The sequence below is a fragment of the Cervus elaphus genome, chromosome 29, assembly GCF_910594005.1.
Source record: "Cervus elaphus chromosome 29, mCerEla1.1, whole genome shotgun sequence".
Classification (NCBI taxonomy): Eukaryota; Metazoa; Chordata; class Mammalia; order Artiodactyla; family Cervidae; genus Cervus; species Cervus elaphus.
This window is the reverse complement of record NC_057843.1, coordinates 57654839-57667719: the sequence shown is the minus strand read 5'-3', so window position 1 is coordinate 57667719 and position 12881 is coordinate 57654839. Positions and strand designations below refer to the sequence as shown.

The 12881-nt window shown below is 41.6% G+C and overlaps 1 protein-coding gene across 1 annotated transcript in view; it reads right to left on the bottom strand.

The window, feature by feature from the left end:
• Positions 1 to 215: 215 nt before the first annotated feature.
• Positions 216 to 12881, bottom strand: part of RECK (reversion inducing cysteine rich protein with kazal motifs) — a 78284-nt gene continuing 65618 nt past the window's right edge. Inside the window, exons 17-21 of the mRNA XM_043891064.1 lie at positions 6834 to 7026; positions 5328 to 5538; positions 3632 to 3705; positions 2645 to 2800; positions 216 to 1838 (exon numbers count right to left, since the gene is read on the bottom strand). Coding sequence (XP_043746999.1) covers positions 1617 to 1838; positions 2645 to 2800; positions 3632 to 3705; positions 5328 to 5538; positions 6834 to 7026 — 856 coding nt within the window. The 3' untranslated portion in view covers positions 216 to 1616. The remainder of the gene's footprint in view (positions 1839 to 2644; positions 2801 to 3631; positions 3706 to 5327; positions 5539 to 6833; positions 7027 to 12881) is intronic.

Below are 12881 nucleotides of genomic sequence, written 5' to 3'. Positions count from 1 at the left end.
CTCTCAGTCCTGAAGAAGCCGGGGTCTTTGTCCTTGACCCTTCTGCCAAGAACATGCCAGGGTCTGCTCTGACCAGCTCTGTCCCCGCTGCTCTGTTTTCCCACTTTTGCAGTAATCACACCCCCATAACTCCTTATTCAGAGCAAAGGACGAGGCTCGCCAGAGTGACCAGTGGTTTCATTCTAAATGTGCACTTTGCTTAGAGATACACATAATCATATAAAATTATTTTATTAAAATAGAAAAGCTTTCCAGTACATTGCATTGAAGAGATTTATATAGAAAAAGCAATTGCAACAAACATGCTACATCAACACTGAGAAATTCTGAAAGCTTTAAGTGCCCACTTTTAAACAACATTTTGGTATAATAAGCATAACCCTATATCTTTCAGAGGGTACATATATTTAACACTGAGAAAAACACTTCATGTAAATTCTAAGTTTAGGTGCATATAAACAAGAAGTATTACACTGAATAGCTTATTTAAAACTGTGAAACACATTCAAAGTTTTCTTAGACAACATGCAAACATTTTAATACTTAGATTGACACTTTTAAATATATAAACCACACTTCTTTATAAATCTGTATCAAAAAAGAAAAACAGAATACTTACCTACATTGTGCATATCACAAAAAAACAAATGTGTCTTCATGAACGGAAAGTACTGGGTTAACACACATGATTGTCATTTTACAAATATGGCTATTCACCTTCTTCATAATAAAATAGAAAAATCATGTATTATTTACATGAACTACTAATTATTTCACTTTTTGGCAATTACATAAGTAGCAGCAATTGGTTTAAAGGTTAATGTTTAAAAACTCTACATTTAACTTGGAAGATACCAAAGGATATACATCTGTTAATATAAAAATGCATAATACAAGATGCTTTGATGCAGTATAACTTCTCCCTTTCACAGAAGTCACAGACACACTTTAAGAACCACTGAGACTATCACTTAGGTACAATATATCATGTGAGTGCCATTTACTTAGTCTGCTTTTGCTTAACACATTAAATGGATTCTGAATTAGATTTCTATAAATTAAATCTGCCTGATGACTTACATGATAATTCCAAAGATGCCTTATCTTTTTCTCATACTCTAATAACAGTGGCTCTTCACTGTGACTCCTCACTTCTAGACAGAGTAGGGAATTATCTGTAAACAAACACACATGCACTAGGGGCACCTTAATCCTGAAAGAACTCTGAAATGAAGTTTCTGTGATATGAAGTCCATAGTAAAAGTGAGCTGTCTTTCTAAAAAGTGATCATCTCATTTATCAATGATATAGAATTTGTTTTGGGGTGGGGGACCCATCTAACGAGCAAAATGTAAATTGTAAGGCAGTCAGTGATCCACCAGAAGGAAATATCCTTTTTTCCTTAGTATTTGGAAGAGCATATTGTAACACTTGTAGAAATAAGGCAAAACCCTTACTAATACTGGTAATTAAGAAAAATACTGTATGGTGAACAGAGGTTAGAGGTGACAAGTGCTTTGCCTTGGCCACTATTCAACTACAAACCAGCAGTCCTATATGTTTTTGCCAAAGTAAGAAAATTAGGTCAAGGAGTATTTTGCAGTTTTCACAGGCAGTCAGTTGTGTCTCCAGACTCTGTGGATGGTGAGGCCCAGGCTGAGGAGGAAGAGGCGGGGGTGATGCGGAGGCCAGGACCTGGGAGCGGCTGAGGGCATGCTGCTGGAGACCTGTACCTGGGAGATGACCAGGGCAGACAGAGGGACGTGGGCTGCCAGAGTGGGGCTGTCAGAGTTGATAAGAGATTCGATCTTCTCCGCTTCCTTATTGCAGGCCTCAATCTGGGAGAGGATAATCAGATCCTTTTAATATAAGTCACAGAACCCATGACAAAGGTCAAGTCAGACAAATTCCACATAAATCCCAACACACGGAATACGTCTTCTCTTTATCCTTTTTTTAGCAAAGTAGTATTCTAATAAAGTCTTAATTTATTACACACATAATAACAGCATCAATGGAAACCAAATTAAATAAAAAGCCATGACCCACACAGCCACTGCCCTTTCTTTCCCCACAATCCTGTTCACCCCTTATTCACGCTTAGACATTATCTTTTCACACTTAAACACAGTCACAGGGATTGGCCTCTCCACGGCCACCTACACATCAGGAGGAGAGGAAAGCACTGAGACAGAATGAGCTTCCTCACTGTGGCAGCTGAGAAACCACTGTATTCACTCCCATCACTGGGACCCTCCCTATGTTGATGCTGAAACTTGCACCTCCTGAGTGAGGTTCACCTCTAGATTATGAGGAAGAAAACTCGGGGCCCAGATCAGATCCGTTCTGGTGGGCTCCTCCTCCCCAGGAGGAGCACAGCCCTTGGGAGACAGGAGTCCGCCTGGCCTTGTCACTGCGTGGCTGGTGTCCGTCCCTGCCCTCCCTGGGCCTCAACCGCCTCATCTGGAAGATGAGCAGATGCCTTCTGAGTCACAGCATCTCCACCCCCCGCCCCTGCATTCTGTCAGAAGCCACTCCCTGGGAGCAGCCCCGTCCTCAGAGCCGCTGTGCTCTCCTCCCTTCCGCCCTCCCCCACTCCCCGATTCAAAGCGACAGGATGGCTGCACAATCGCGCTGACCGCACCTGTAAAGCTTTTGGATAATGGTCCACAGGAATGATGAGGATCACAATTTCTGACTCAATGCTGAAGTACCCAAACACATCACACTGTGGGACGGACACATGCATGCGGATCTTCTGAAGTATTTCCAGAACTGTGATTGGCTTTTTGTTTGTAACCTAGAAAGAGAAAACTATTCTATTACCTGAACAAAGAATTCCGTACTACTGCCTAAGCTGTCTTGTTACCTTGCCTAAAACAAGAAGGCTCTTTTAATCCTAAGAGCGGGGCAGGGCCTCACTGGATGAATTCTAAATATTCACAGAACGCATTCCAGTAGGGTTTTTTCTGCTGCTGAGTTTTCTGGCTGACATGAACACTCTCACCAGGAGCACATTTTAAGGGACAGTTCTGAGTTGGACGCCATGGGGAAATAATTAAAGCCTTTCTGTAAAAATATAGCTGTTTTCATTGAAATGGGTGCAATTTTTTTAGGTAGTGGTAGGGTGTTGGTTGCTACACTTCTGCAATCTCGTCTTCACAAGAGTGAGCAGCAAAAGTAATGGTACAAAAAAGGAAAAGGGGCAAAACCACCATGGGAAGATGGTCGATTCTGGACATACCCCCAGAGGAATGGGGACCATCTGAGGGCGGGCGACCCTGAAACTATCTGGGGGTCTGCCAGCTGCTGGCTGCCTGGCTCTGGCTCCAGCCCTCACGTGGCTCACTGTGCCGGCAGGAGACCGTTTTTAAGCAAGCGCAGGCTCCCGGGTGGCAGGGCAAGGCCACTGCACAGCCAGGCTGTACAGGGAAGGGGCACGGGGCGGGGGCAGACGGCCTGAGCTCAAAGCCCAGTCCTCCTGGTTGGGGGCTACCGCACGGCCTTGGGCAAGATGTCCCTGTGCAAACTAGATTCTCCATCTGCGAACGGGATGACACAGCTGTCTGCATGATTACTGACAAGTTTATTAACAAGCTTTCAAGAGCACAGGGCACAGAAAGCAACCTACCTTAGCAATAGTATCCAGTTTTTCTTTGTCAAACAAAACTCTTAACATGCCGGCACATAACGGGCAACAGGCACCTGTATGACAGAAACCATTCTGTTTGTGTTCAGAATTAGAAATAAAGAAAATTCAAAATGGTTGGTGAAATTACCAGCCCCTCATTCTGTGCTGGGAAAGTTACCGAAGTCCTTCCTGATGACTGCGCTTTCAGGTATGTTCCCTGATCAACCTGGAGTCTAATGATCTATACATTTACCAAAAGCCTTCCGCCATTCCTGCTTTCCTCCTGTACCACTTCTCAGGCGGGGCAGCTGTGGATTTATACAGCACAGGGCGAGCTGGCCTTTCCAGAGACACGGGGCCTAGACCCTGCCCTACCCAGAACTCACTGTGTGATCCCAGGCAAGTGTCTCCTGTCGGCAAAACACAGGAGCAAGTGTTTCAGAGATTCCATGGGTGTTTGATTCAAACTGAATTTTAAAAGTTATTGAAACTGTTAAAAAACAATAATAACATGTCAGACCATGGTCTCCAGGAGGAAGGAGGCTTTGTTCACTCACGGCTGTGCCCCCCGCACCTAGACACCTGTCTAGGACATAGTGGATGCTCAAGAAACATTTGCTGAGTTCCTGGACAGAGGAGTGAACTTGTCAGACTCCAGGTGATCTGTTCTGTGCAGACTTGGGATAAAGCCTCTTCTGCTACCTCTGCTTAACTACAGTATGAGACTGAAAGGTAAGCTGTTTGAAAACCGTTAACTGCTTATAAGAGCCTGTGTGAAACAACACTTCTTGATTATATGCAACTGAAACAATTAAATTAGACACGGAAAAAAAAAAAAAAGAAAGAAAAAAAAAATTAGACACGAAGGCCAGTCTGAGACAACAACTATCTTGTTTTTCTCAATTTAAAATGTTTGTGTTCATCAAAAATACTTCAATTGTTCATTAATGTCCAATTCTTTATTCATTAACTTTATAATAGGCAAACATTATGCCTTTGAACTAATAACCATAATTCCAGCAGCTAAATATTGCTGTTTATCTATTAGTGCTTGAGGTAAGACTGAAATAAGTTTTCCACATTGTTTTAAAACCATGAGACCAGATGATGTCTAAGACAGATCCACCACTTTTTAAGGTAGGCCCAGAGAAATGCATCAATCAGCATTAGGTGGAGTCAAGATTTCCTGAGAAGTTTAAACACACTTAAGTCCCTATATGCAAAACAGAAAAAGAGACACAGAAATACAGAACAGACTTTTGAACCCTGTGGGAGAAGGCAAGGGTGGGATGTTTCAAAAGAACAGCATGTATACTATCTATGGTGAAACAGATCACCAGCCCAGGTGGGATGCATGAGACAAGTGCTCGGGCCTGGTGCACTGGGAAGACCCAGAGGAATTGGGTGGAGAGGGAGGTGGGAGGGGGGATCGGGATGGGGAATATGTGTAAATCTATGGCTGATTCATATCAATGTATGACAAAACCCACTGAAATGTTGTGAAGTAATTAGCCTCCAACTAATAAAAAATAAAATAAAATAAAATAAAATCAGAATTTAGAAAATGAACTAAGTCAAAGAAAAAAAAAATAAACACACTTAAGTCAGCCTTATTCTTAGTGACTCACTCTCTGAAGACAGATAAGCAAACCCTCCCAACCCCGCCCCTGCCCCACCCCCAGCACCGCCAGCCTACCAGGTGGGATGATGGGTTTGCACTCGGCCGCTGAGAGTGAAGGACACTTCACGGCGGCACACTCAGCCACAGAACTGTACTCGGAGAGGACCCCGACAGCCTGGCAGGGCCCGTGGTAATCGACTGCCACCCGGTCCGAGTAGGCCGCACACACGCTGCTGTAGGTCTCCCCGTTGTGCCCACATACGAGCTCCGGGGCCCTGCAGAAAGGCTGAGGGCGAGAAAGCACACTTGGCGGTAAACTTCTCTGGGCACTTTTCCGAACCAAGAATAGGTCTCCCTACTTTTAAGAAGCAGAAAAGACAGTATAAATTCTTGGACACTCTGAAAAGGCTGCTAAACAGGGCGTGGGGTTAGGGGCAACAGGACCGTCCCAAGACTGAATGAAGAGACCACTTTTCTCAGCCTCTCAGGGACCTGGGTGCTCATTCTCTGAGAACTGATATGAGATAAAAAGCCTCCCTTCCTCCCAACTTCCATTATTCCAGAAGAGCCTGTTAGAAGAAAACAAGACCAATCTCGATGCAAATTCAGAGGCCTTATCATTTCACACTGGTTCATGGGGTTGCAGAGTCAGACATGACTTAGCGACTGAACAACAATAGGATAGAGAGGGAAGAGAGGAGAGATGAGGGGAGCAGGCGGACTCTGCATCATGAAGAACATGTACGAGACCCTGCAGCCAGGAAGAGGGTCCAACAAGAGGGAATTCAGAGTAAAGGTATCAGCGCACTTAGAACATAAGCTCTGAGGGGAAACAAGCCCAGGGAGATGAGCTGAAGGGACTTTCCTTCAGTGAAAACCAGGAAATGAGAAGCCAGCATGTCGGTGTCAGCCGGCTGTGGGCAGGGATTGCTGGTCCAAAGCTGGGCTTCTTCCAGGCAGATGGCCCAGCATACAGATCACTGGTGTGTATGGAATGTCTCAGTGGGGTTGTCCTCAGGGTTATTTTTTGACATGAATACCAATTTCACAACCCTCAAAGGCTAAAGTAAACTGATGTAAGACATTAAGTTTTAGAGAAGTTCTCAGTCAGTTTTCAGGACCTTGGGTGGAACTTCAGTGGAAAGAGTAGGGGGAAAGCTCTTCTCTGGGTTGTCTTCCCTCACATTCTTCCTGGGCTATTTTCTTTCTTTTTTATTATTTTTGTTTGTGCGGTTTTCTAACGAAACAGTTCTGGGCCCACAGAACTAGGGGAAGTGAAGATGCTGCTGACTCATGCCGGGGGTGCAAGGCTTTAAATTCTTTTCTAGTGGTTGGTGTCAAGAAGCCTCTCTTTTTGCTCTGTACACTAGAGGTGCACAGGCTCATGAGCAAGGGGGCCCTCCAGTGTCAGGAGGAAAAGCCAGCCTCGGATGTTCATTTTTGATAGAGGACTGAGTGCTCTAGATTTGACGGGATTCACAGAAGACCCTCAGTGGGGGTCTCACTGCTGATTCCCATGTGAAAGATCATAAGCTGATTTCATGCTCGGTGTACTTGGGCTTGTCAGGCCAACACTGGTACCTGGCACGGGCCTTTGTATAAGAGGCTCTTCCCTCTCTGGTACAAAGTGCAGAGATTGCTGTGCTCCATGTGGTTTGTGTCACAAACAGGATCTCGGACCTGGTCACAGGTGAGCTGTCTTGGCAAACACTCATATTGGCTACACCCAAATTTATCAAATGTCGTCAGGCAGACTTGCGGTTTGGGTATGCATCTGAAAAACACAAATGCAGCACCATGAGTCAATGTTGTAAGAGACTGTAGTGGGGCCGGCAGGCAGTGGTGGGGCACGGCAGGCTGAAGAGAAAGTGAGAGAGCAATCAGAAACAGTCCCTGTGCCTGAGAGCTTATGGAGACTGGGGAGTCGAGCATGCATGTAAAGCAGGCCACCGGGTGGAAAGCCACATGCCAAATGCTCATGAGAATGAGTCATTCTGACTGGGGAGCCTGGAGAAAGCACACGGAGGAGGTGGAGCCAGGAGGATGAAGGCCTGCCAGTCAGAGAGAGTAGCAGAGCAAGCGCGTGATGCCCCAGACCGTGTGGTGCTGGGGGAGAGAGCAGGGGCCTGAGGGCAGACGCGAAGGGTGCTCGGGGTGGAAGAGGCATGACGCGAGACCACCAGACAGGTCAGGGTCCGGTGTTGGAGGCGTTCCTATCAATAACAGATGAAGCATTTTTCAGGGACTTGATTATCAGCTTGACTAATATGAGTCTATCTTAAGAGAAAACTTCACAGCATATGCTGAAAATTTCAAGCTTCTGTGTTTATAAGGCTGAGGACCTGATGCTGGCTGGTTGTGAATCACTGAGAGAATGCCACCCCATGAAGCTGGGTTTTCCTAGTAATACCCGGACCTGGCTTCATCCTCAATCTCTGAACTTCTGCAGAGGGGTTAGGGAGGATGGTTCTTTTCTTCTTTAGACTTTTTTGCCTCTCTCATTTCTATAAAGGGTATTTATAATTTTCTATAAGAAGATAGGACCTAAGAAAATGTTTAACTTTTACTGGGTATTTAAAATAATAGGACAAAATAAAAAAAATAAAAATAAAAAATAAAATAAAATAAAATAATAGGACACACAAATATTCATCTATAACATAAAAGGAGAAGAATATATTAGCTAACATCATATAATTTCAAAGGAAATTACTTCTTTTTACATGAAATTACCACTACCATCACTACTACTACCTATGGCTACCTTTTTTGATGAGATTTAAAATCAGGATGTATGTAAAGACAAATTAAGAAAACAATCCAATTTACAAGCACATTTACAAAGAATAAAATATCCAGGAATAAATTTAACTAAGGAAAACTATAAGGCACTGATAAAATTAACTGAAGACAACACAAACAGGTGGAAGGATATACTATGCTCATGGATTAGAAGAACTATTGTTAAAAATGACAGTTACCCGAGGTAAGCTATAGATCCAATGCACTCCCTATCAAATACAAATAGCATTTTTCATAGAACTAGAACAAGTAATTATAAAATTTGTATGGAAACACAAAAGTCCCTGAATAGCCAAAACAATCTTGAGAAAGAACAGAGCCCTCCCTGATTTCAAACTATACTGCAAAGCTATAGTCATCAAACTATATGGTACCAGCACAAAAACATACACATAGATCAATGAACAAGACAGAGAATCCAGAAATAACCCCACATTTACACAGGCAATTAATCTACGACAAAGGAGGCAAGAATACATAATGGAGAAGAGATAGTCTGTTCAATAAATCGTGTTGGGAAAACTGGACAACTACATGTAAAAGAACCACACTGGACCACTTTCTCACACCATACACAAATATAAATTCAAAATGCATTGATGACTTAAATGTAAAACCTGAAACCATAACACTTCTAGAAGAAAACACAGGCAGTATGCTCCCTGACATTAGTCTTAGTAATATTTTTTAGGTATGTCTCCTCAGCCAAGGGAAACAAAAGCAAATATAAACAAATGTTGACTACATCAAACTAAAAAGCTTTTGCACAGCAGAGAAAACCATCAACAAAATGAAAAGGCTGCCTACTGAATGGGAGAACATATTTGCAAAAGATATATGTGATAAGGGGTTAATATCCTAAATATGCAAAGAACTCAAAGAACTCAAGATCAAAACAAACAAACAAAAAAACCCCTAACCCTAAACAACCCAATCAAACAATGGGCGGAGGATGTGAAGAGACATTTTCCCAAAGAAGACAAACAGATGGCTAATAGGAACAGGGAAAGATGCTCAATATCATCAGTAACCAGGGAAATGCAAATCAGAATCACAATGAGACATCACCTCACACCTGTCAGAATGACTATTATCCAAAAGACAACAAATAAGTCTTGATGAAGATGTGGAGAAAAGGAAACCCTTCTGTGTGCATGTGATGTATGCCACCCATGTGCACACACAGGACGGAATATTGCTCAGTTGTAGAAAAGAATGAATCTGGTTATAACATGGATGGACCTAGAGAGTGCTATGCTAAGGTGAAATAAGACAAAAAGAGAAAGACAGATTTCAGTTATATGTGGACTATAAAAAGTGAAACAAATGAACAAACATAGTAAAAGAAATACAGTCATAGATACAGAGATCAAAAAGGTGATTGCCAGAGGGGAGGAGAGTGGGGAGAGGAGAGAAATTGTTGTGGAAGACCAAGAGGCACAAAATTCCAGTTGCACAATAAATGAATCACCGGTGTGAAGTGTGCAGTATGGAGGACAGAGTTGGTAATTATCTAATACCCTTCTATGGTGAAAGGTAGTAACTGAACTTACTTCAAAATGTACAGAAATACTGAGTCACTATGTTTATACCAGGAACTAACACAGAGTTGTAGGTCAGTTACACTTTAAAACAGACAAACTCATAGGAAAAGATCAGATATGTGGTTACCAGAGGCAAAAGGTGAGGGGAGGGAGACTTAGATGAATGTAGTCAGAACCAGACATGGAACAACAGACTGGTTCCAAATTGGGAAAGGAGTACGTCAAGGCGGTATATTGTCACCCTGCGTATTTAACTTAAATGCAGAGTCAGTCAGTCAGTCAATGCAGAGTACATCATGCGAAATGCTGGACTGTACAAAGCACAAGCTGGAATCAAGACAGCTGGGAGAAATACCAATAACCTCGGATATACAGATGAAATCACCCTTAGAGCAGAAAGTAAAGAGGAACTAAAGAGCCTCTTGATGAAAGTGAAAGAGGAGTGGAAAAAGTTGGCTTAAAACTCAACATTCAAAAAACAAAGATCATGGCAACTAGCCCCATCACTTCATGGCAAATAGATGGGGAAACAGTGGAAACAGTGACAGAGTTTATTTTTTGGCTCCAAAATTACTGCAGATGGTGACTGCAGCCATGAAATTAAAAGACACTTGCTCCTTGGAAGAAAAGCTATGACCAACCACAGCATATTAAGCAGAGACATTACTTTGCCAACAAAAGTCCATCTAGTCAAAGCTATGGTTTTCCCAGTAGTCATGTATGGATGTGGGATTTGGACCATAAAGAAAGCTAAGTGCTGAAGAATTGATGCTTTTGAACTGTGGTGTTGGAGAAGACTCTTGAGATTCCCTTGGACTGCGAGGAGATCCAACCAGTCAATCCTAAAGGAAATCAGTCCTTAAAATTCATTGAAAGAACTGATGTGATGAAATGACTCATTGGAAAAGACCCTGATGCTGGGAAAGATTGAAGACAGGAGGAGAAGGGGACAATAGAGGATGAGACGGTTGCATGGCATCACTGACTCAATGGACATGAGTTTGAGCAAGCTCCGGGTGTTGGTGACAAATGGACAGGGAAGCCTGGTGTGCTGGCAGTCCATGGGGTGGCAAAGAGTTGGACATGACTGAGTGACTGAACTGAACTAAACTGAGTCAAAAGATAACAAACTTCTAGTTATAACATAGTGATGTAATGTACAACATGATAAATATGATTAACACTGCTGAGAGTTATATATGGAAGTTATTAAAAGACTAAATCCCAAGAGCTCTTAGCACAAAGAAGAAATTTTTTTTCAATTTCTTCAAGATGATAGATGCTCACTTAACTTACTGTGGTAGTTATTTCATGATGCATGTAAATCAAATCATTGTGCTGTACACCTTAAACTTATACAGGGCTACATGTCAAGTCTATCTCAAAAAAACTAGAAGAAAGAAATTGGAATGCATTAAGTCATAATTTTATAGAAATTTAAGACATTTGAATAAAAATGAAAAAGAAGACTAGAACTTCACTATCTACTAACATGAAGGAATGAGGACAAAGAATATCACGAGAAATTTGGTAATTTTGGAACGAAAAACATTACTAATTTGAATACACAGGATCAACAGGAAAGGCTGAGAATCAGGGAGGGGGCGACAAATTAAAATAAACACTATCGGGGCAGGGACTTGGTCTTGTTGACTACTGTCTTAGTGTTTAGAAAGATCAGTACAACAGTAGATACTTGATGAATGAATACGACTTCATTTATTTTCAAATTTCTATTTTTTAAACAACTATTGTTTGAACAGATAATACAAGCCCATGGAGAAAATGAAAAGACAAAATTGTATATACTGAAAAGTAAGTCTCCTGCCTATTCTCTGTATCCCAGCCACCTTCCCTGGAGGTAATCACTTATTACCAACTTCTTATTTATTCTTCCAGAGATATTTTATATAAGAACAAGCATTTATACATGCTGACTCAAAAAGCATGTGCACTTAAAATTTTGATATGCTTGACCAAACTGCCCTCATAGAGGAGGTACCAATCTTTGCCCCAATCCTCTCTTGTATGGGAGTATCTATTTCCCTATATTTCATTATCAAACTTTTTTATCTTTACCAATCTGGTAGATGGAAAATGGTACACAACTGTAGTTTTAATTTATATTTCTCTTAATATGAGAGAGGTTAAGCTTTGTGGTAGATTGGCTAGAGCTCATTCATCAAATTCATTTAATTTTCTTCCTGGGCATACAATCTAGATTACATTTCCCAGCCTCCCTGGAAGTGTCGGCCAAATGAATAAGTTCTAGACAATGGAATGTGGCTAGAAGTAGAGATGAATTTTAACTTGGCCTATAAAAGCTTTTCAGGAGCAACCTCCATCATCTCCCTTCTCTTATTTGCCTGACAGAGGAGGACTAGAGGCTGTAGGAGCTGGCTGAGTTGCTAGATGGAAAGATCCTAAGTTTCTGAATCACATGTGGAAGGCCACCTGCTGATCACCCAAATGGACTGTATTTGAACTTCCACTATGTATATTTGGGGGTTTGTATAGTAGCTAGAGTTACTCCCCCCAACTAATAAAAGCATCTTTTTAAGTATTTAAGAAGCATTTGTATTTCTTTTCCTATGTTTATGTCCTTGGTCCATTTTCCACTGGTTATAGATCTTTGCCTATTTTTATTAATATATTAAGTTGTTCATCTTTTTCATATTGACTTGTAGGGATTCTTTATATTATCAGAGATTGTACTGAAACCCCTTTTTCTTAAGATTTCTCTTAGTTTGTCATTTGTTACCATGCAGAAAAACTTCATTTTCATGTAGTCGTATTTTTCAAACTGTTCTTTAATATTGATTTTGTATTATACCCAGCCAGGCCTTCCCATTTTTGAGATTTGTGGTTTTATTATAAAAGCAAGTCAATCTTATTCAGAAAGGTTACCAAATAGAAGGAAGCAAACAGACAAACAGATACCAAAACAACCCTCAATTCTATGTCCCAACACAACTATATTATCCTTTTGACTTATTTCTTTATCATGTTTTCTTATGCATAACACCCTATCTTCTTTGCAGAACAACCCTTTGGGCTTAGTTTTCATGATGTAAACTTTGCTAGACAGGGACCAGTTCTCTTTGCTAAAAGAGAATTTAAATTTGTTAAAATAAATTCAACACAAGAAAAAACTTTTCCTTCCCTCCCTTCATACTGCACAAAGGTTTTTGGGATAGAGAAGCAATTGCTTATTCTCCACAAAACCTTCAAAAGGCAAGGACTGTGGTGCTGGGACGTGTCTTACTCAGCTCTCTGAGGCAGT